We start from the raw sequence: 22776 nt of genomic DNA on the forward strand, positions 1-22776 counted from the left end.
GCTCAGCTGCACCACCTGAAAGGTGCCCGGAAAAGATGGAGGTCACCATCGAAAGGTTTTCCCCACAACATGAATCTATTTTCGCCGTACAGTGAGGAGGATGATCACAAAGATGAAGATCGATTTACCAACAAAATCGAGATGGCGAAAGCCATAAAAGTGAAGTGATACATGAGAGCCCGGATATGTTCAAAACGGTCCGATAATTGGAAGCGACAAAAGCTGATGTTGCTTCCGATGCCGGGACAACATGGAGATCTTGGTAATGTTAGAGAGAAGGAGTAATCCTGAACAAGCTAACGAAGTACGCGGACCGTGAGAACGGCATCTCATGTAATTCGGCTTCCTTATAGGCAGGTCTACAGTGAAATCCATCCAAACGGTTGTGGGAGCTTTGGAGACAGCAGAGATAAGGATATCGTTTTTGTGTGGTGGTTCCCTTGGACGTGAAGAATGCTTCAATAGTACTAGCTGGGAAGCAATCGCCCATTCGCTGCACAGCATGAGTAACTTTGCTGGATATTAAAGAGCTACTTTCAGTACCGAACACTGATCTACGAGACAGACAAGGGAGAATCATAACTACAACTGACGTTCCTCGACTCGACGCTGTGGAATGCAGTGTACGATGGAGTATTGTAGCTGAACCTTCCCAGAGATATAACGATTTTCGGCTTCACGGATGATGTGGTGTTCCAAGTAATCGGACTATCGCTAGAAGAGGAGACACTCGACACGGAGACGATTGCCCATCATAAAACAGAGTTGGTGATGACTAGCAGTCGAAAGACAGCGCGGTCGGAAAATATATCATCGATTTGAACTTTTAAATTTACGATGATTATGTTAAGGGGAAGGCTGTGAGAGCAACCACAGCTTTGCTTGAGGCGCCAGTGTACTGGGCACCACGAACCAGCTGGAATCGCCGGACCAAAGCATGTGAGCAGACTAGTTTCACCGTCAGGGACAAGATCGAGTAGGTCGAGTGAAGCACCAGCGGTGGGTCGTCGAGTTTTCAACGAACCTGAAGCAGCGAACCAGAAGCTACGCTCCATCCGGTATCGCCGAACCGTCCTCGCCAAGTTGGCCCTTTTAGTAGGATTTATGGACTATGCGAGAAGATTGCGACAAAACTGGGAGCTAAATGACTCACGCAACAGGCATCGGTATCGGGAGAACTTCCGACGAGGAATTGAGATGGCTCGCGAAAACAGGAACTAAATGGTTCACAGAAACGAGAGCCAAATGGCTAATGGAAGTTCACCACTGCGATTAGCCGGATATGTGTTCGGAGCTAAACCGCTCTAATGTATCATTTTGTCTTAAGACTGAATCAGCCTCCCCACGATATAACGCTTCGATGCAGTCTCGTGGAACAAAAGGAAGGAAGAAAAGTGAGGACTGTTAGTAGTGGTTAGGCACAAAAGTGAGTCCCAACTAGGGCCAATGCAGTTTTGAAGCTTTTCAGTGGCGTAGCCAGGGGGGGGGGGGGTTTGGGGGTTAAACCCCCCCCCCCCCCAAACCAAAATTAATTGGATTGAAAAAAAATTGATGCTGACGAATTTAATTTAATATTCCACAAAATATTTTTGGAAAAATATTCTCTGATCACTACATTGAGAACTGTGTTTAAAGCGTCATGAGAACTTTTGGAAAATTATGGGAAGGGGATCTTGTAACTTATCTCTTAGCCAAAATCCCATAGTTGTCAAATTACTTCAATGTAAAATAAAATAACTCTGAATTATTATGAGCTCATTTTTGGAAAGATGCTTCAAAATATGGATTAGAGACAATTTTTCGAATGGGAATCTAAATTTGAATAGGTTGATTGCATATAAAACATAAGCTTGTTTACCGAAAACTTACATACATTTCAACATTTGCTGAAAATGTATTTTTTTAGATTGTGTAGAGTTTAGACAACAATTCAATATGGTTAACAACAAGAATAACATTTCAGAAACTAGTTGAAAGCTGATGTAATTTTGTCTCTAGCAGGTCAGGATCGGTTTTATGAGCATTGGATTTTTGTTGTATTATCAACTATATGAATAGACTCTTAGCAGGATGCAATGAATGGTGTACTAAAATTTTGTGTGCTACGTACTAGTACTGCAAGTTGTGAGGTTGACTATTGAAGAAAAGTAAAATTAATGCTCGATAAATTTTTAACGGTCACGATCACATTCATTCGAAACTGCCAAATTTCGATGTTAAGTAACATTGAAGAATTTCAAAACGTAAAACTGTTCATATGCTGATAGAATAATTTTGACGGTTAATCCTCCTAGAAGTAATTATAGACAAGAATTACTCTTCAACCAAATTTGGGTCGAGACTTAATGTCTCCAGCAAAGTTTTCGAAAGTGCTATTTCAAACAACTTTGTCAAAGACATAAATATCCCACATATTCAGAGTATCGAAATATAGTAGTAGAAAACCTTTACAACAAGCTATTCTGCAATTACTGTATTTGATAAATCTCTTCTGCGGTAATTAAATAATAAATTCACATTGCATTCAAGGTGCCTTTGAAGCTTACAAAAAAAATAAGGGAACTGGATTTAAAACAAATAATTCCCAGATATTAAAAGGACTCAAAAACACAAAGAGTGATTCCATTTTCAGGAGCTAGCATCAATTCGGCGCAAGCTTAGTCCGCCCACCAAGTTAGTGTCGGATTCTGATGAGATGAAGTCGAAACGCAAGTTTCAGTTCCATCCATCCATAATTTAGTTATAGGTTTTGTGTTCTCAACTCGCAATGATTGTTTCAAACAATTTTATCCGTAGCGCAGAAAAAAATAGTTTTCACCTAAATTTTTCTTCACTAAGAAGAAATATAGCAGGCCCAGTCCATTTAAATCCCTATATGTTGATTTCATGTAGCCTTTATATTTTCAACAAAATTGTTTGAAATGACATTATCAAAAACTTTGCTGAAGGCACCATGTCTCTTAATATTTTTGAAAAATTAATTCACCATAATTACCTCTATGAGAGTTAATCACTAAAATTTCTATATCAAAGCAGGCGCTGTTTTATGTTGATAACTTCCCGAAGTTGTCAAACCTTCAAAGTCAAGGATTGTTATATTAGGTGATCTTGAACGTTGAAAATTTTTTAGATCATTTATCCCACTTTAAAAGATCGCAATTTTTGACTTCATTGACATATTATACAAGAAAATAATCTATAGAGGTTTGAAAACTGTTCCATGTTGATCCTTCTTGTTTGTAGACTGGAATGACATCTGTTAGACTACTTATGTTTTTGAGTTTTCAATAATTTATCAAACTCATATTAAATTTTAGCATTTTTTCAAAAAATTTGCGATTTTCATCAAAACCCCCTCCAAACCAAATTTCTGGCTACGCCACTGAAGCTTTTTAACCATACTATAAAACATACAGACATTTTCAGATATCGACGAACTGAATCTAGTGGTATATGACACTCGACACTCCGGGTGTAGCTTAAAAAGTCGAGTTTCAGAGTGATTGCACAGTCTTCCTTATATGAAAAAGGCAAAAAATGAACTGATGATTGCTATACATTTCATAAATCCGTACGACTATCAAATGAATTTCTCTGATGTGGCTACCTACTGCGCAACAAGATGGAGAAAAATGCAAAGAGTTCGAAGATGTACACGGAACCGAGCCGAATTACTATCATGTACCAAACAAACAAATCTACAAGTCTTCAAGCACAAGCGATAAACCAAAGCTGATGTTTCCACTAGAGTTCGAAAAATTATAGTATGCACAGGATGTACGTTTACCAGGCTACTGTATACGAAATACGCAATAGAAAAAAATATCAGAGAAAACCATGTCTGAGATGAATAATTCCATTGACGCACACTTTGGATTCATTCCAGAATGTTTTCCAAAAGTCCATAAGTGAAATGTTGCAATCCTGTTTCTGTACATTGTTATCAAGCAGGTTCACCTTTGACAGATTTTCATGCCTTGTGTGTACAGTCGGTCCATGTGCCGCCACAACGGAACGAAAACTATTCAACCAACCAAAAGTTAATACCTTAAAGTACTCTTAAATGTTTACATTAAGTTTTTAGAGAACTTTCAAGCTTTTATTGGGAATTTAAAAATTGCACTGTTGGGAAAATTATTTAAAACGAAAACTTTAGCATCCTTTTCCTATGTGAACTTTTGATTGATTCAGTAATGTTTGCTTGATTTTTTCTAGTAAAACAAATAGCTCAACCCCGCTATACGAAATCATCCTGCGGAAACGTCCACGAGAACAATCGAAAGAAAATGCAAAAAGAAAAAATGTGTTTATTAAAATAAATATTTATTTTTTGTTGATACCCCCCCCCCCCCCCCCCTTCAGAAAAAAATTTGTACTTGGACATAATTTTTAAAAAAGATTTGTAATGGCCTTATTTATTAGAATAAACGTGCAGCTATTGGGAGTCTCTCACTCTCTCGCGTTGTACAAGAAGGAAACTTAGGACTTATATTTGATTTCAGAAATTATTAAATTTGTGATGTCTCAAGTGATATGAATGATACTTTATCAGTAAATACGTCTAATTCCCGACATATTTGCCGCACAATGAATCATTAATTTCTGATGATTTCAAAAGAATTGTATCCTACTGTGGCAAAATTTGGGGTAGCTCTGATACCAATTCGGGAGGCTTTGAATTAATGGAATACTTAGATAACTTAACCGTGTATAAAGTCAATGCAGGAAATCGCTTAACGTTTGCACGATCTCGCAGGGAAGAGGTATACGACGTAAGTTTCTGCCCTGAGAGTATTACGTATGAGACGCTATACTGGCTCGTACCGAAAAAAATTGAGCCTACCATCATTTGAACATATTTGTCCGTAACAGCTTAATCAGAGGTCCAGTTCATTTACGTACACTAAACTAAATGTGGCACAATTAATTATCGTTCCTAATTTTGTTCCGTCAATAACTTCGACCAACATCGTCCGCCGTCCCATTGTTCTTATATTGACTGTAATTCCAGCAAACGACGATGTATGACCAGCGACATCTACGTAGGCAACCAACTCACCGGTCGGTACGGTCCTGTGTGTACATATATGGATAATACGTCCCGATTAGAACTCGAACCCATATTTCAAGCGGAAAATGAGAATGAGCTGCGGATGACGTGACAGGAAATAGCATATGCTGCCTGTCAGTGACATTCTGCTGCCGAGTGCTCCCGGCAGTACAAATCATAAACTGCACACGACTTTGCGCTGCACAACCAACCGAGCGGACAATGCTTTCAAAGTTGCAAGCTTTAATTAATTCCGAGCGGTGGCAAATCACGAATGACAAGTTGAACAAGTGGCCTTGCGGTTGCGAAGGAACTGCCATCACCGTTGGGTTCGTTCGGTCTGCTACCGTCCCCCCTGGGCGGGGGAGGGGGTTCTGATTTATGAACGAATGAGCGGGCAGCTATGAGTTATGACGGTCCGATAAATCGAGTTTATATTCGGTAATTGTTGCCGTGAAAGTATGCGGACGGTGGTTGGCTCATTGTGACCGTAATAATTCGGATTCTAAGTATGCTGAACATTGTGTTTTGTTAACAACTTTATCTTTGAAAATTGGAATCCTCTATAAGAGCAAAATCTATCCTGTTGGCTATGAATGTTTTTTCAATGAACTGTCCCCGATAATTCTACATTGTTGTGAAATTTAACAACATAAAAGGAAGTCTAACTTTCACATTTCATAATCCCGCATCTATTGAAAAAGAAACACTGTACCACTTTGACTGCCCCGTAGACAGTAGTGTCATTGATTGATTTATTGCGCAACCCTACTCCGGTCATAATCTGGCCATCACTGGAGGGAAAAGCAGCGACGAGAATTTATACTAAATTGCCATACTGACGCTTGAAAATATTTCAGGAATCGTTCCGGCATCGCAACCGACCGGAATATCTTTATCTTGATGAACGAAAAGCCATAGGAAAATATGGAGAACGAAATCTCGTATCAAAGTGAAATTGAGCTGGGCATGAAATGTTTTAGTTATTGGAGCTGAACTAAACGGTCAGAAAGTGGAAAGTTTTCGGTAATAAATTCTGTTCTACTTGACTAGGCGCCTAGTACTAGAAGTGAGAGAAAATTTGGTTCGCATTATCAGTGGGGGGCGGAGATGAGCCAGTAATGTTCCGAAGCTATTTTCAAATTCCCATAAGGAGTTCTAAGTAAGAAGGCTGTTTTCTTTTCCATTTTAAAAAAAGTATTGTATTTTCTAACGTTTCATTGACATGTAATTGTTTTTAAGTATTTTTTTTCTTAGGGCCGATTTCTTTACCCTCGCTTAATTTTTAAACCTGGTTTACCAGTACGTTTAAACCTGGCTTAAACGTTAAACGAGGGTGAAGAAATCGGCCCTTAATACATTATTATTTTTATTTTTATCATTTTGTTTTGACTTCGTCGAGACCTGTTTTCTTGAAGCTATATTACGAGGAAAATCCGTGAACAATTTTCTCACTGTACTAGCTGGATTCAAACCTAACATGCTTAGCGATTGTTAATTATTCTTCTTATGTTTTCAGCGAATTGATCTCCAAATTTCATCAAAGACTACACGCTTTATCACCCTAATGAACAAAATTCAACTCTTTCCAAACTCCTCCGACCTAACGGCATCCTTTCTACCTGACTGTGGATTTCGAACTTCCAAATTCCCCCATCTAATTCACAGTTTGCACACAGCTCCAGCCGAAACTAATCCAGACTAGTCCGATTTATATGGGCCAACAACTTTGTGCTATTTTTTCCATCATTGCAGTGTTGGGCGTACGAATGACTTCCCCCGGCGGCGGGTGTCAGCTGGCCAGATCAACTCCCAACCTGAAATGAACTGAATCGTATCGGTTTTTCGCAATCCTTCACAGCTGCAGCTGAGAACGGAAAAATCGGAACAATTCGGTCACAGGCTGATGGAACCGTCTGTGTCAGATTTGAAAAACAAATCGGAGAACCGAACATTCCAAGGGGCTTTGAGAATTACTGAAATAGTAGAGCTAGCCAAAATAAAAAACACGGGGTGGGAACCTAAGAGATGAAAAATGAATGTGATTTGGTTAGGCTTGACATTCAAACGAAGCCGGTAGAATCGGATCCCTCTAGCTGGGAATTCGATGAAAGTTAAGACATTGCAAAACCGGATCGATCGAAATGAAACTCGTAAATTGGAAAAGTTGGCTTCCGGAAATCTCATTTGAAATTTTCAATCAACGAATTGAACCAGGTTAGCAAGCATCAATTTTGAATGAATGCACATTTGCCAGTAACGGAGCTTTGCCGAATCGCTTTCCATTTTATTTGCATTGATGATGCATTGCGATGTAAATGAGATATCAAATAAACATAGGGATATTAATAATAGATGCATGCTGGATGCAAATATTGACGATGTGTTTTGTGACTGGTCACCGCCAATATCACGCAGTGCACACATTTCGAATGCACGGGGGCAATAATAAGCCCATATATCAGAAACCAATCCAGCGGGGCGAGCTTTCGCATGCAGATGGCGTGGTTTTGATTGAAGTGTACCTACATTCAATTTTGCTTCACAGGGCACTGTGTGCTGCGTTGTGGGCTGGCCCGCCGGATGGTCATTTCGTGTGAAGTGCTCTCGTAGTTTGTCGCGTTGGTTGTCCGGCGGCATGCGGACGAGAGCAGTTCAGTTCACGGAAAGATGAATTTGAAATATTATAAACTGATTTTCTCATAATTTTAAATGAACTTTATTATGGTTTATTAATATTATTCAATAAAATTATTATTGATATTGTTCGATTTGATTAAATAAACTTATTAGGTTGTGGTCCACTAGAAGGAAATATTTTATTTTGAAAATATATAGAAGATGTAACATTTTTCCGTACAAATCTAGCCTAGATGCAGGTTAAAGTTTTTCGTCACAAAAATATACTCCGCCGCATTCTTGATATCGTATGAACTATATCGTATGCCGTACAAGGAGACCGGAATATCGATTACCACTACCGAATGTACGGGAAAACAACCCTCAGAGAGATAGTAATGATAAGAGCGAAGGTACTGATGAAAATCTCCCGTTTCGACACTAGACAGAAAGCATCGCATCGTGACCCGAAGGCTTTTCAGTCGCACAGCAAATCAAAGAGAAAATTTGAAATGATCGAAGAGCTTTATATTTAGATTGATTTAAATTTATATGGAAGAAATTATTTTTGCGGAATACCGATCGATTGTGTCTCAGGACCCTCTAAAAATTTTATATGGAAATTAGCATGGAAAATCGGCTAAAATTGAGAATACATACATTTCTAAAGGTATTCTTCTAGTGAAATATTCGTGAAATATTCGTGGAACTTTGAAAGTTTGTAAAAAATTACTGAGAAAAGTTATAAACTAAAGAAACAGCACGACTTCAAAACACTTGGACTTTATTAACAATCATGGCAGACCTGTACGAATAGCTTCATCGAGTGGTGGGTGGCTAGTATATGGTTGTTACTTGATTATATCAAAATAATCGATTTGTTTATACAGAATTTTCTAAAAACAAACCCCACCACAACAATAAATAGTTTAGATGCTTCTATTTTAGAATAAGAAAACCACCTATCAAAACTCGGCAGTTGCCCTATGTATACGCTAGAAGACAATAGATTTATAGTTTACAATATAATAAAATATTTTTGAAGTTTATGTTTATTCTCGTTAAAACCGTCTTTGAAATACCTCTGCTCCATCCACAAGGACCAAAGAAAGGAGTGACATTAACCTTCTTAGCCCTCCCAATCCCCTATAAACTGAAACAGTCGGTGCGGTTGTCCTCGTTACTTCCTCATTCAAGATTCAAAACGATTCGTTAGTTAAATTATTCATTAAATGAATAAATTAGTGGAACATGGGGAGACTTGACCAAGCGCAAAATTCTATTTTTGGCTATGGCGTCTTCTACTCGATTCTTAAAAAATTTTCAAAAATATTTTTATACTTGTTTCGATCCCTTGGTAATTTTAAATGTTTGGAATGAAAAATCCTTTCCTTATAGAAAATATTATGTGATTAATAAATTTGCATTAAATGATGTAATTTTTTATCAAACTTTGTATGGACATATCTACTCGACTAAAAATTACTATCAATGTTCTAATATACCATCTTAATCCTTGTGAAGTAGTGAAATGATTTTACATAAATTGGAATAGTTATTACTAGAATTTGTATGACATTGAACTAACGTTGGGAAGACTTGACCAAGATTTTATGGGGAGACTTGACCAAGAGGCAATTAGCTGAAGAAAGATACAAAATTGCTGATATTTATTATGCTTTGGTATCTACTGTTAATTTTAATCACGCCATAAAAAATCCACCTCAAACATAAGCCTTTATATTTTAGTATTAGTAAACAAAGTTAGCAATAGTAGGACTGATTTCGTGACGTAACATGCAATACAAGCAGTACAGTTAACCCTTAAGAAGAAATGCATTAAAAATCGAAATTTATCAAATGTAACCATTTTATATTTTTTACTGCTACCTAAGGATCCCGACAATATGGAAAAAAAAATAATTACGGCATGTGACGGTATGCATTATTTTTTGTTATGATTTTTCAAAATTCTCTTGGTCAAGTCTCCCCACGCCTTGGTCAAGTCTCCCCGCAGTGGGGAGACTTGACCTAAAAAAACGATCACAGAAAAACTTTTGTAACTTTTCAAAAACTTTATTAAAAATTCTGCAAAAAATCATGAACACGCACAATAACTTTGCACTTTATATCTGAATGACTTTTGAGGGATTGTAGGCTTTTTTAGAGATTTATGCAGTTTTAGCTGAAAACCTGGTCAAGTCTCCCAATGTTTCCCTAATTGCCGTATAGTTTTGAAACACCTTTTAACCCAACTCTGCACAGTAGGCCTGGCCGTTTTAATATTTGCGACATATTAAACATAATATGCTTCAAATATTAATAATGGCAAGAAAAACACTAAAGCATAACTTCGGTGTTTTCCAGGATGCTTTTCAATACTGGCTGTGTAAGGGTTAGAATAGAATAGAATAGAAAATTCTCGTTAAAACCATCCTTGTGTGTGTGTGTGTGTTAACCATCCTATCTCCCACTAGCTGGTAGTGATTTACAGAAAAAAGATGTTTGCATGTATTTAAACATTCATGCAAATAACTTGGTTCAAGGATTTAGAAAGGTGTTAGCTCAATTGACTTTCCGATGACCCATTTCGTGTACAGTGCCAGACATGTTCCGAGGTCATCGTTCCATCAACTAGCCCCGCCTTACTGTAATGTTTGTATCAATTGAATTGTAACATTACAGTAAGACTTTCGATTCCATTTAAGCAGGAAATCGACGCGTATTTAGTATATTGGTTCAATTTGTATATATAACATAACACATGTGTACTAAAAAACTTACCATTGTAGTGTAGTTTTCTACCTTCATTTCTATCTCCCATTTATGTCTCCTTTGACTCTCATCCACATGTCTTGAATTCCTGCTTATTTAAGAAAGAAAAGGGGAAATAATAAAAAAGAACCGATAGACTCCTTGTTTTCCTCAGCCTTTTGTTTCTCTTAGTCTGGTGTCACTGCCTGTTGAACTTGTGTAAGTTGTTCCATTGGAGATCTCCAAGGGGCTGTAATTGGAGGAAGATCTGACTTCTATCCAGAAGTATCAGTTTTTCACATTAATAGATTATATATGTGCACTACAAAACAATCCCGTGTATAATGAAACCATTTTTTGAACATTTATATGTACATATACACACATATACACATACACACACACAAACCAAAAAAATAATGAAGTTTAAACGACATGTAAATCAATACGAATGTAAACATACATAGATACACACATGTATACATATAAAATATACACATATATTCATACACACATACATATACAAATACCTACATACATATACGCATTGTAATACATGTATACATATATACACACATATACACAATTACATACATATACTCGAGTTGAAGGAGGACCCCACGATTAACAGCTCAATTATACAAGAGATTTTTACCACATCACTGGGTGAAAAGGCAGAAGTTAAAGCCTTAAGCCCTTAGACAGTGATTATGTGTATAGACCAGGATGATATCAGGACTGTGAACGGGTTGAAAGGTGCACTGAAGCTGCATTTTAACCTGGGCGAGTTGCACATGACGATCCGGTTAACTAAGGAGACACGGTACCGTACCGAAATGGTAGGGTATAAACAATAGAGTTCTATGCAAGTCATTTCACACACACTAATTGGAGGTTTGTTTTCCTCTGGCTGTGATATCTAAAACTGTCAGCCAATTTAAAGCATAAGCATAAGCATTAGAGATCGCCCGTGGTTGCTACTCCGTGATTGACCAGAACCAATTCAGATTGCAAAATGTTCATTGGAACAACATGCTGGGGAATAACATGATGAATCACATTGTGCAATCGATATTAATCCCTGCATGCTAATCAATACCGACACCGGCCACGTCCGTATGCAGATCTTCCGGGGAAGGAAGGAATGTTAGTCCGATACATGTTGCTACCAGAGACCGAGGAATCCTCTGCATCTCCACATGTATCACGGGAAGGGAAGATTTGTTAGTAAGTGTGCTAATAGCGTTATCATGCAATAATTGCTCTGGTCAGCCGGCTGCCGAGAATTTTAGGAATTTATCATTTGTTGTATTAGTACGGTAGGCCGAATAAGCAACTTGAACTCCTGATAGCCGACTATGGATATTTTAATAAATCGGTTTCATCCCCTTTTTTATCACGCGACGAATTTTTGGTGGTTTCTGCTGTATCGGTGCTAACTTTACCCGCCGATCGTTTGAAATAAATTCGAAACCATATGCAACAGGTATTTGTGTGTGAGTTACTTTATTGTAGTATTCTTATAGATAGTTGGAATTGCACATGTATAATGGTTTCGTAGCAAAAGTGACTTTTACTAATATTGAACTTCAAAAACGTAGTATGAAAAACTGTGTTATTTCTAAGACAATAGTTCAATAAAATACCGATTCTAAGTAAATAATACAATGTCGATTCGGAGCAATCAATTCCGCGCGCGATTGATTTAACTACTGTATACTTAATCTCTATTGATCTTTTAGCATTCATAAAGTTTTATTTCGCGCACCTCGGCTTGGTAACAAAGTCAACTAGCACACATGATACCAAACACCACACTGTCCCGAAAACGACAAGTTCACATTCCGGTAATGATCCATTTCGATTCGTTACACACAGGCTAGCGAAGCGCTAAAACAGCAGACAAAAATACCGTCAAAGCGCACCAAACTCCCTCCGGCCGCAAGTCCGCAAAGAGCATGTATAGAAGATCATATCCGCAGAAACCATTCCAAAGAAAATACATAAGGCAACACAAGTAGTCATGCGTTCTGTACTCAATTAACGCAGATATTCGATTAATGACTAGAATACTCGAAAATTAATAATCGATTATTAGCCTTGGGAAAATCGAGGGAATCGACTAGCTGACATCCGTTAACTGACACGAAACCCCACAAGGGGGCTGCCACCCCAACCTCGCGAACATCGCGGAACTCAGCGGGCAGACGTCTCCGAAAATACCAAGCGCCTGTCTGGAATTCCCCCCCAAAGCGAACTCCGACAGCACGCCTATCGGCCGTTCACAAAAAACACGCGAGATATTTAGGCACACTCCCACACTCACTCGTTTATTTACACTCGTTCAATCACCATGGCACGTTCGTTGCCGTCACATTTCTACTTTGGGACGATCCATAAATGACGCAGCATTTTTTGAGTGATTTTTAACACCCCCCTCCCCCATCGTAGCATTTCGTCACAAATCTTTAAATACCCCCTGGTAATTACGTAGCTTGACGGTAATTCTCCTCCCCCCCTTGACATGTAAAATTTAAAAAAAATAAAAACGATGTTAGTTGTTCCCCTTTAAAAAGCTACGTAGCATGACATGAGCCCCTACCCCCTGTCGTCACACATCATCACAAAATACAAAACTCCCCCCTCCCCCATATAATGCTACGTCATTTATGGATGATCCGTTTTGTCGCATACACAGTACCTGTAAGAAAATTAAAAACGCACACAGACATGGACCGAGCGCACCCGAGTAGTTCTGCCGTACTCCTCGCTCGCTTTTACATGTTAATCGTTTACAAATCGCCATCGGAACTCACTAACACTCTATTCTCTGTACAACACAACTTTTGTAAGGCTTCGTCATCGAATAACCGAAAATTTTGAGGAGAACACATTTTTCACTTAAATAGCTACGTACGAATGCATTATTCCATCATTGAATGATTATTACTGCTCGCACATTTTATTTTTTGCACATGTACACTACCATTATATTTGAGGAACAAATTGAAAGTGCGACGACTGACCGCATACACAAAACACGTCCTCTCACTAGCGCTACCACCAAGCAACTCCCCCGCAACCATCTCATATAGGTCAAGTCAAACTTTCCAATAATGTTGCAGTACATCTCAAAAGACCATGATCTTCACTAGCATACTAAAACAGTCAAAAATTAACACAAATGCGACCGAGTTGCTAGCGGAAGAGTAAACAAAGAGTCTGCCAAACGCACCCAGGTCCACCTCAATCAATGTGGCATATACAGGAGTGGCTGAACACACGGCCTGCAAATGTTGGCAACCAAAAATATGTGAACAATCCAGAAGCACAACGGGTCGACGTCACAGTGCTCACACAACTCAATGGGAGCGGAACGAACGGTATGACGAAAGCAAGCCGATCCATTCTGAGATCACTCACACCGCTCATGTACAGTTCATCCCACGATTACCAAAAGACCATCTTGGCCACACCTGAATATATCACATTGTTCCTCAATAAGTTTACCCGACTCAGTCAATAATAAACTCACCCATTCAGTTTTTTTGACGTCTAGGACACCGACACAGTTGCAATGGTTATGGACACGCATGCATGCAAAATAGAAGTGCGCGTTATTTGGCGTTTCTTCACAAATTCCACCCGGTTAAAGCCAAATTCACCCCCACCCCCTCCGACCAGACCCAGCGACGGCCCAGCACGGCGCACGGACACCCGTACTCCCCGACACAATTCAAATGCGAGCACTCACACCTGTCCGGCACGATGTCGTACTGGAGAAGTGTGAATGCTCGCATCCAGCCCGCATGAAAGAATACCGGTGCCCGCGCACGGCACCGAAACGCCACTGAAACGGATCGGATAAGTGTAAATATTGCTTTAATCTCAATCTCGCATTAATATTGCATACTTCATTTGTCCTTCACACATTTCTGGAACCAAACATACCTACATTCTCGTGTTTTCTAGTGGAATGAAAAATAAACACTGCCATGAGAACGCACTCACGCAAGCGAATAGAAAAAATAGTACATATACACATATATGTCGGAACGAACTCACTCTTTTCATGTGTTGAATATTGCCTTTCTTCCAACTCCTGTTCCAGTTTCATCCATGGAGTGGTATGTGTGCTTTGCGTGTAGCTGGTCGCTAATAAAACCTTCCGATACGATTAATTTTATTCGAATGTTGTATGTAAAAACACACCCGATCATTTCATTTTAATTGGTGCACTCCTGTTGATTACAAGAACCAGAAGTGATACCGATCCATTACGAAACACACTGTACACACGCACGACACCAAAGCAGCAAATTTAGCTTTACACACACTACCAATCCCGACGGTCAAACGTGAACTTTTGCTGCATTGCAATGATGTGACACCAACACAGACAAAAGCGAGCGACGCGGCAGACCGACGTAACTGAATTCACCGGAACCAGCTTCTGAAAAGCGGCACTTTCCCCAACTGTGGGACCGAGCAGAAGCCCAACTCCATTCGCCACACGCATCCCGGACACGGTTTAACCACCTGAAGAGAAAACGGACGCCGGAAACACGTAAAACAAACGAAAAAACGAGAATCAATCGCGGAGTCGAAAATTGTAACTTATCTCGAACAGTGTTACCAGAAAAACCATCTCGTTAAAACCATCCTTGGAGTGAAAAAAACGGTTCCAAAACGTTATACGAGTGTAAACTAGATTGATAAAGAGCCCAAACAGAAACAACATACTCCAAGATGCTCCGTACAAGTGAACAATAACGCGTTTTAAAACTGTACACATTCTCGAACGACTGAGTGCTATGTCTTAAAAATCCTAACATGCAGAAAGTTATGGTGGTACTACATGCTCGAAGAAAATTAACTTGCTATCCAAATAAACTCCCAAATCTTTAACGACGAAGGATTCGAGTAAATGTAATCACGCTGCATTTTTCTGTATTAACCTCCCCTCGGTTGATGGTGCACCAAGTTAACAAAGCGTCAATGTCCAACCGAAGTAGTTTTCAATCCTCCAAAAATTTTATCAGTCAGTAGAATTTCAAATCATCAGCAAACATAGCAGGCACGTAGTCAGAGGCGGGTGGCTCCGAATTTTTTAAAAATAATTAAAGGAAAAAAACAAGTTTTTCGGTAACTTTTAGCTCATTTGTATCTTGTTTAGTTTAAACAAATTAATGAGAAAATGTTGAAAAATATTGCTATTTCGAACCACCGGTCACGATCTGTCGAGACGAGTGAGGCGCAAAAGCAAGTAGTGGTGTTCCGGCCAAATACGGTGGCTATTGAATTTCGTCCTTCTCACATACGATCGAGCATTCGTGATGTGAAACATTTGCTGAAGAATAGGTTTACGGAAGCCGCCTTTATCGAGTTCTACAATGTCGGGAATTTAGTGCGGAGAGCATTCAACAAATTCGTCCAAGCGAAACGAATCATTTTGCACAACAACTTATAATACGTGATTATATGAAACAATGCTATAATCAAGATCTTCATGTATATGGATAATGAGAAAATAAAAGTTCGGCTACAAGATCTGAAACCACTTACTTGCACTGTAGCCATGAAAAAATTCATGTCAAATTGGAAAGAAATGGAATTAAGTACAGAGGGCACAGCTAGAAACAAGTTCCCGGTATTTCAAATGGTGTTTTCGTGGTGAGAATTGGAGTCAAAACATAATGCGATGTTACACAGATAATTCTTTGCACATCCACAATCTCCAATGCCATTATCTGAACCACAAATTATAAACCAAATTCTTGATACCTGTTCAGGTAATATTGATAGCGGAAAAGTTACTTCAGGTGCCTCAAAACCAACATCCAGCACCATCATTTAGGTAGTTTACACTTGTGACCCGTAATAAAATGACCCGTAAAATGTCAAGACGATGCTTGTCAGAAAAATATCTTTCTCGCAGGAGATCTGTCAGAAAACCAATGAAAATAATTTTATTTATTGTTAGCATAATAGAAATAAGTAAAGAACGCACGGCTCTGTTTAGATAACGCACCGAGCCAAGCCAAATAAACGAACTATGTAAATAAGTTTTATAGAAGGCCGAGCACTAAAACTCTCCAAAAAATCACTTCATCACAAGTGATTGCCGAGCTTAACAAAACTAGTATATAATACTAGATATTGGCTAGAATAAAGTTAGTTACTTAAACGACAATATTTTAATTCTCACGCAATTTGAATTTCTGCGTTAGGTTAATACACTGTACTTTATTAGTCCAGTCATAATGAACTTAATGTTGCAACTAGTAGCAGCATTTTAGTCGCTTTCTATGGTTCCCAATTAATGTCTATGTTAATTTGAAAACGATGTGACGATACATGGAACAGAAATGAATAGGCTATCATCCCAAGCAACACAATTTGCTGAATAGCATTTTCTGCAACATAATTAGTTGAAAAAAATGTACATCAACCATTATTCAGCTGATCTAGCAACCAAAAAAGCGTACCAGCAAAATTTTATGATTATGCAACAAATCGCGGCCGTTACATGCTGCAAGTGTTGCTTGGGATGGAGTGCGATTAAAATGTTGTAACTGGCTGAACAATTTATGGGCAGCGTTCTTTAAAAAACTTAAATTCTGAGCAGTTTCCTTTAGTAGATCAAAACATTTAAATATATATATTTTACACTTTTTTTGCCAAACTGACGATTTTTGCCTTTATCTTATAGAAAGACTATGCAATCGCTCTGAAAACCGACTTTTTAACCGAGGCCCGGAGGGCTGAGTCTCTTATACCATTCGACTTAGTTCGTCGAGTTAGGCAAATGTCTGCGTGTGCGTATGTGTATGTGTGTGCGTGTGTATGTATATATGTGACCAAAATAATGCACATCGGTTACTCGGAGATGGCTGAATCGATTTTTTTCAAACTTAGTCTCAAATGAAAGGCACAACGTTCCTATAGTATCTAAAAGATGCAAAACTTCATAAAATGTGTTCGAAAATGTTTGGATATATAGTATTAGCTCACTGATGCCCAATCAAATCCACGTTGGCCACATTGGACACGTTCGGCGGAACCGAAAGCTTCTGGAAAATTCCTGAATTGAATTCACATCTGCTTCTCAAAAGAGTCTGACTCGATTTTCACATATTTAGTCTCACATGAAAGCCACAACATCCCTATTGAAAGCTATTAATTTTCCTTTGAATCGGAGTTCTGGTTCCTGTGTTACGGGTTGAAGTATGCGGCCACATGCAAAATTCCCATATTAACCGGTAATCAATGTATGTATAAATGATGCAAAAATAATTAAAATGAGTTACAAATTGCTTGAAACTTTTGGCCGATACTCGTATACAATTTGACTCACTTCTTTGAGTTCGGGAAACGTGTTAATGCATATGTGTGTATGTCTGTGTGCATCAGGGTTACCGTATTCACAGATTTTTCTGTACTGTCACAGATTTTTTTCGTCATTTTTGATAACAGATTTTCACAGATTTTTTTTCTGTTTTAGTCATCACAGATGGTAATAAGATTTTTTTTGGCCGAAACACAGATTTCAATGTGGCATCCCTGGTGTGCATGTGTGTGACCAACATCGGTTACTCGGAGATGACCGAGCCGATTTTCACAAAACAAGTCGCAAATGGAAGGTAATATGGTAATATGCAGATGGGAGTAGCATCGCCACCCCCCCCCCCCCTTCCCACTTACCCTTACACCTCCACTTTTTATCAACACCCCCTCCCTCCTTGGTCACCCTTGTACCCGCATTAGGACATTGCAAAAAACACTCATTTTTGAAATCTCAAAGGACTACTTTTGTGATTAATGGCAATGTAAGCTAGGATGCCAAATTTCATATTATTTGGACAATTTTGGACCTCCATCTTGCTTGAAGTCAGTGATGCGACAAGTGCAGATTTTTCTGGAAAGGTACAGATTTTTGAAGCATTTTTGGTACAGATTCTGTACGGTACAGATTACAGATTTTTGTAAAAAAGTACAGAATAGTACAGATTTTTTCACATGACAGCAAGGTAAAATAATTTAACCCTTCGATGCATCCCAGTAAACAGCAGGTAAACGTTGAGTTAGGCAGCAGGGCTGGCAAGAATCTGAAGTGGAGCTGGTACTGATTTAGCTTGAACTGAAGCTGACATTAGAATGCGATATGCGAGAAACCTGCTTCCAGCAAATCAAAGGGATGATGTCTAAGTGAAAGCCGAGCGAATCTTCTACCATAAACAAATATACGTTTGGAAGTTTGGTTTTTTGAATGAATACCCTTAACCCATTCATGCCCATGTTGTTTGTGGACAACAACGTTTTTAAACAGCTATATCTTTTGATTGAGGCAAGATTTGCTCACAAAAACAAGTAAGGCTAATAAACGAGACTATTGCCTTTCATTTGAGTACTAACAGTTACAAGGATCATCTCTAGAACTGAAGTGATTGTAATTAGTCTGATTGGATTCTGATGGAGCAGTGCTGCCAGGGGCATTTTACGTTGATGACGGAAAATGATTTTTTCATATATCTTCGTTATGGTGCAATATTTTTGAAAACTGATAAAACCTATCAATTTAGACTGTCTTTGGCTACATTTTCCACGCTAGTGGACTTTTGTAAATATTCTAGAAAAATTGTATTGAGCATTGGAAGGTAAAAATTGAGCAGCTTCTACCACTGCGAGGGTATCTTTATGAAAAAAGGTTTTTCGTGCCTCTTTACCACACCGTTTTTAAAGAAAAATAGTTTTGAAACCCTATCTACACTAGAAAAAAGTTGGGCATGAAAGGGTTAAACTAATATTTCCGATAATAGTCCCGTTGAATAACTGCTTTTAAATCCGATACGAATTCAGTGGCGAACATTGTGGTATTTGTTTCGAGCGTTTTTGTTTTCCGGTAACCATTTTAGAATCATGCACTTTAAATTAGCTGAAGTGCTCAATATAATGATGCAGTTAAACCGAGCAATCGTGAGCCCATTCAACAACAAGTACCTAGCCACGATTTGGATTCGCAAGCCTGTCCAAATGTCGATTTTGTTTTGCCTGCCCCCCGATGAATAGCTATCAAAACTAATTTAGTTCAATGTGCTTGTTTAGTGCTTCAAACAATAAGTGTGTAGTGTTGGGCTTTGTAGTTCAGTTTGATGTACATACATAAACGTTAATCGGATTACTTAAATCGTGAATAGCATATTGATCCGTGATTTGTTGCTTCCAGTTTATCACGTAATTTCGTTTTCTCGTGTGATTGCAGGCATTTATGTAACTGATTATTATATTGGTTTTGCACACTTTTGAGTGCTTCTGATGAAAGGATTCGTGGATATGTGAGTAGGGCCAACCGAGAATATGATTATTTCCACCTACTGTATGTAACCTATTACCAAAACCTCATTTGTATGGTGCCAAAACATTCCGTAATTTCGTCGCTATCAACTTAATAAATTCTAACTCTTATCTGCTCGAATCAATCCCATCCTCATATACCATTACCGAAGCAATGGAAAGAGAATATTAAAAATTAAACCATTTCGAAACGAATGCAAATCATCATCGCAAAACACCGGACCCAGCGTCCATCGGAGAGTTTGCAAATACAACGAAAGATGCTGCAAAGTTGTCCATAATTTAGACGTTCAACGGTGGAAACTGTTTTTCGACCCATCCAAATTATGGGTGTCGTTCCAGGTTGACAAAAGAAGGGAAACCCAAATGCATAATTCACTGTCTGTACATCCACTCTAACTGATACAATAGCACGAACGAGGCAAGACGAGTTTTCCGTCCACAGTAGCATAGTCGCCTACATCATCTCGGTAGGTCTTCTCGGGTGGAAAATGCTTCATTTCGATTTTATCCTTACCTACCCAGTTTGAAGTGCGGTCCGACCGACCGGGTACATTAAGTCATGCTTCGGGGAAGGTATTCTCAAACGATTACCTCTGTGTTTGGGACTTGATTCAGTTTGGCTATCCGTATTTACCCTGGGGAATCCGATCGGTTCGAACTGGTGGCTAATGAGATCGGCAGTGGATAGTCTTGCCGGTAAAATTCGCACTGATGTTGAGGGACAAATGTAAACTAACTTTCACATCTGAAGAAAGAGTCATGTGAAATATAACGTCAATACCCTTACCGTTGATGAATATATTTTATAAATTAGATTTACCCGATAAATCGATTTTTTTTTTTCAAATGTAACAACTTACCTTCTGCTCAGCCGAGCATCAGAGTGGCACCAATTTCGACAAATTTGTCCGATTCAATTATCCCCTCGTTGACTCAGTAATTGAATCAGGCGGGAAAATTGCGTTCGTCAACGAATCAGCCAGACGCCACTTAGCAGGAAAAAAACTACTTTCAGCCTGAAGGTCGAGGCGTGTTTCCCCGACATATAGTCTTCCACAAGCCGTCGTCAAAAGCAATCAATATCCTTTAACATTCCGACTGCTTATCTTATGTCTTATGTCTGTATTCTACTTTGTTTGCAGAATTTCTACACGGCACGATAAAACACATCGACATGTCGCGCACGTTCATCCACAACGTCGATGACGAAACGTTCCAGGGGCTGCGGCTGGAGTCGCTGAAGCTGGTCGACAACAAGATTCAGGACATTTCCGAGAAGAGCTTCAAGTAAGTTGGAAAAATATATATTTTACGCAAAGGGATATTTTAAACTTTAAACTATTGTTTTTAAACGGTTTTTTAATGTTTTAGGGGTTATACAAGGTTTTTGTTCATGACTAAGAACCTCTCGAAGGGAGAGATCAAATTTGGAGATAAAAATCGTTCCATACATATCATCAAATCTTAACCGTTACAGAGTTATTGAACTTTTTCTGTAAATAACTTTTGTTTTTAAGTCCCTCAAAAGGTGCACTTCGCATTTTAAGCCTTCTACTTCGATTCAAAATATGAGAAAATTTTCTATTGGATGAGTTTCTCGCATGTTTCAGTTAATAAGTTAAAATAACCTTTTAGAAGACTTATTCAAAAGTTCGCACTTTTTATCGATTTTTCGTTCACATCTCAAAAATCAAAATAGTTAACATCATCATTTTAATAATTCAGATTGTTCATCTAGACAAGCTGTATAATTTGTTTTTCGACATAACGCATTTATCTCATCTTGTTTCCATGTGTTTGAGTTATTGAACTTCAATAATTGTATCTCATTTTCTCTTAACTATACTTGAAAAGGGTTTTTTTTCTTATTTTAAATAAAAATTACTATTTTCCATGAAAAATTCTGCCTTTTTATGAGTAAACACCCTGTTAAAAAAAATATCTCAAAAATTCAACTTGTGGGTTTGGTATTTTAAATTAGAATGTGTATGCAAAGTTTGAAAGAAATCGGTTAAGTACATTTTGATTGGCAGGTAACACAGCAAATTTCCAGAGACGTTGTACAAAAAGCCTCGTCATCAAGTCGTTTATTGATAATTTTTCATAGAAAAATTACAGCATGTTGTTGAAATGATACACTATGATGTACATAAGTTTTGATAAATTTGCTTCACACAAAGTTCTAAAAAAATCGTAAAAAAGCGTTTTTTTTTGCGCTGCAACCTTTAAGACCTCCCCCCCTCCCCTTAAGCACCTAGAAGTCGACTACAGGAAAAGTTTAGTAATGAAATAATAAAAACACCTCAAGAACACTAATAATTGATACTTCAGCACTAAAAGGTTACTTAATTCCGTTAACTGAAAAATTGGAATTTGCAGAAAATTTTCTCATTTTTCTAATAGAACTAAATGCTTCAAAATACAAAGCATATTTTTTGGGTTAAAGGTATTATGAAACAAACAAGTTATTTGCAGGAAAAAGTTCAATAACTCTATAACGGTTGAAATTTAATAGTATCACCACCCGAGAGGTTCTTATCCATGAACCAAACACAGGGGAGGTATAAATAATTTTGACATTTTGTGACCTTGGTGGGAGGGCGCAGTCAATGTTGGGCAATTTTTATTTTACGTTATTTATGAAGGGTCCCTAAGTGAAGCAATGAACTGGAAGTTATATGCGCTCACTCGTTGCAAAAAAATGTTATTGTTTATTGAAGCCTTAACCATTGTTACCTCGAGCTGCTCAGGGTGAGAGAAAGTATGTCTACTCGTGGTGAATATGGATACCACACACCATCAGATACACTCATTTAGAGGCCTCCGGCAATGGCACAGACAATGCAACCAGACGCGGACTAGCAAACGGGTGTACTTACGTGGGGGATGCTCAAAAGCTACGACCTGATAAATCTTTTCGACCGACAACCAAAGACCAGGGGATGGCGACTCATTTCGAGTCCGGAATCCGAACAAGAGGGAAACGTGGTGCAAAT

General features: G+C 38.4%; 1 protein-coding gene across 1 annotated transcript in view; it reads left to right on the forward strand.

The window, feature by feature from the left end:
• The window catches only part of LOC131678423 (uncharacterized), a 444679-nt gene extending 423586 nt beyond the window's left edge, over positions 1–21093 (forward strand). The window contains exon 3 of the mRNA XM_058958574.1: positions 20923–21093. Within this exon, the coding sequence (XP_058814557.1) occupies positions 20923–21071 (149 nt within the window). The 3' untranslated portion in view covers positions 21072–21093. The remainder of the gene's footprint in view (positions 1–20922) is intronic.
• Positions 21094–22776: the final 1683 nt, after the last annotated feature.

This window comes from Topomyia yanbarensis, chromosome 2, assembly GCF_030247195.1.
Source record: "Topomyia yanbarensis strain Yona2022 chromosome 2, ASM3024719v1, whole genome shotgun sequence".
Taxonomy (NCBI): Eukaryota; Metazoa; Arthropoda; class Insecta; order Diptera; family Culicidae; genus Topomyia; species Topomyia yanbarensis.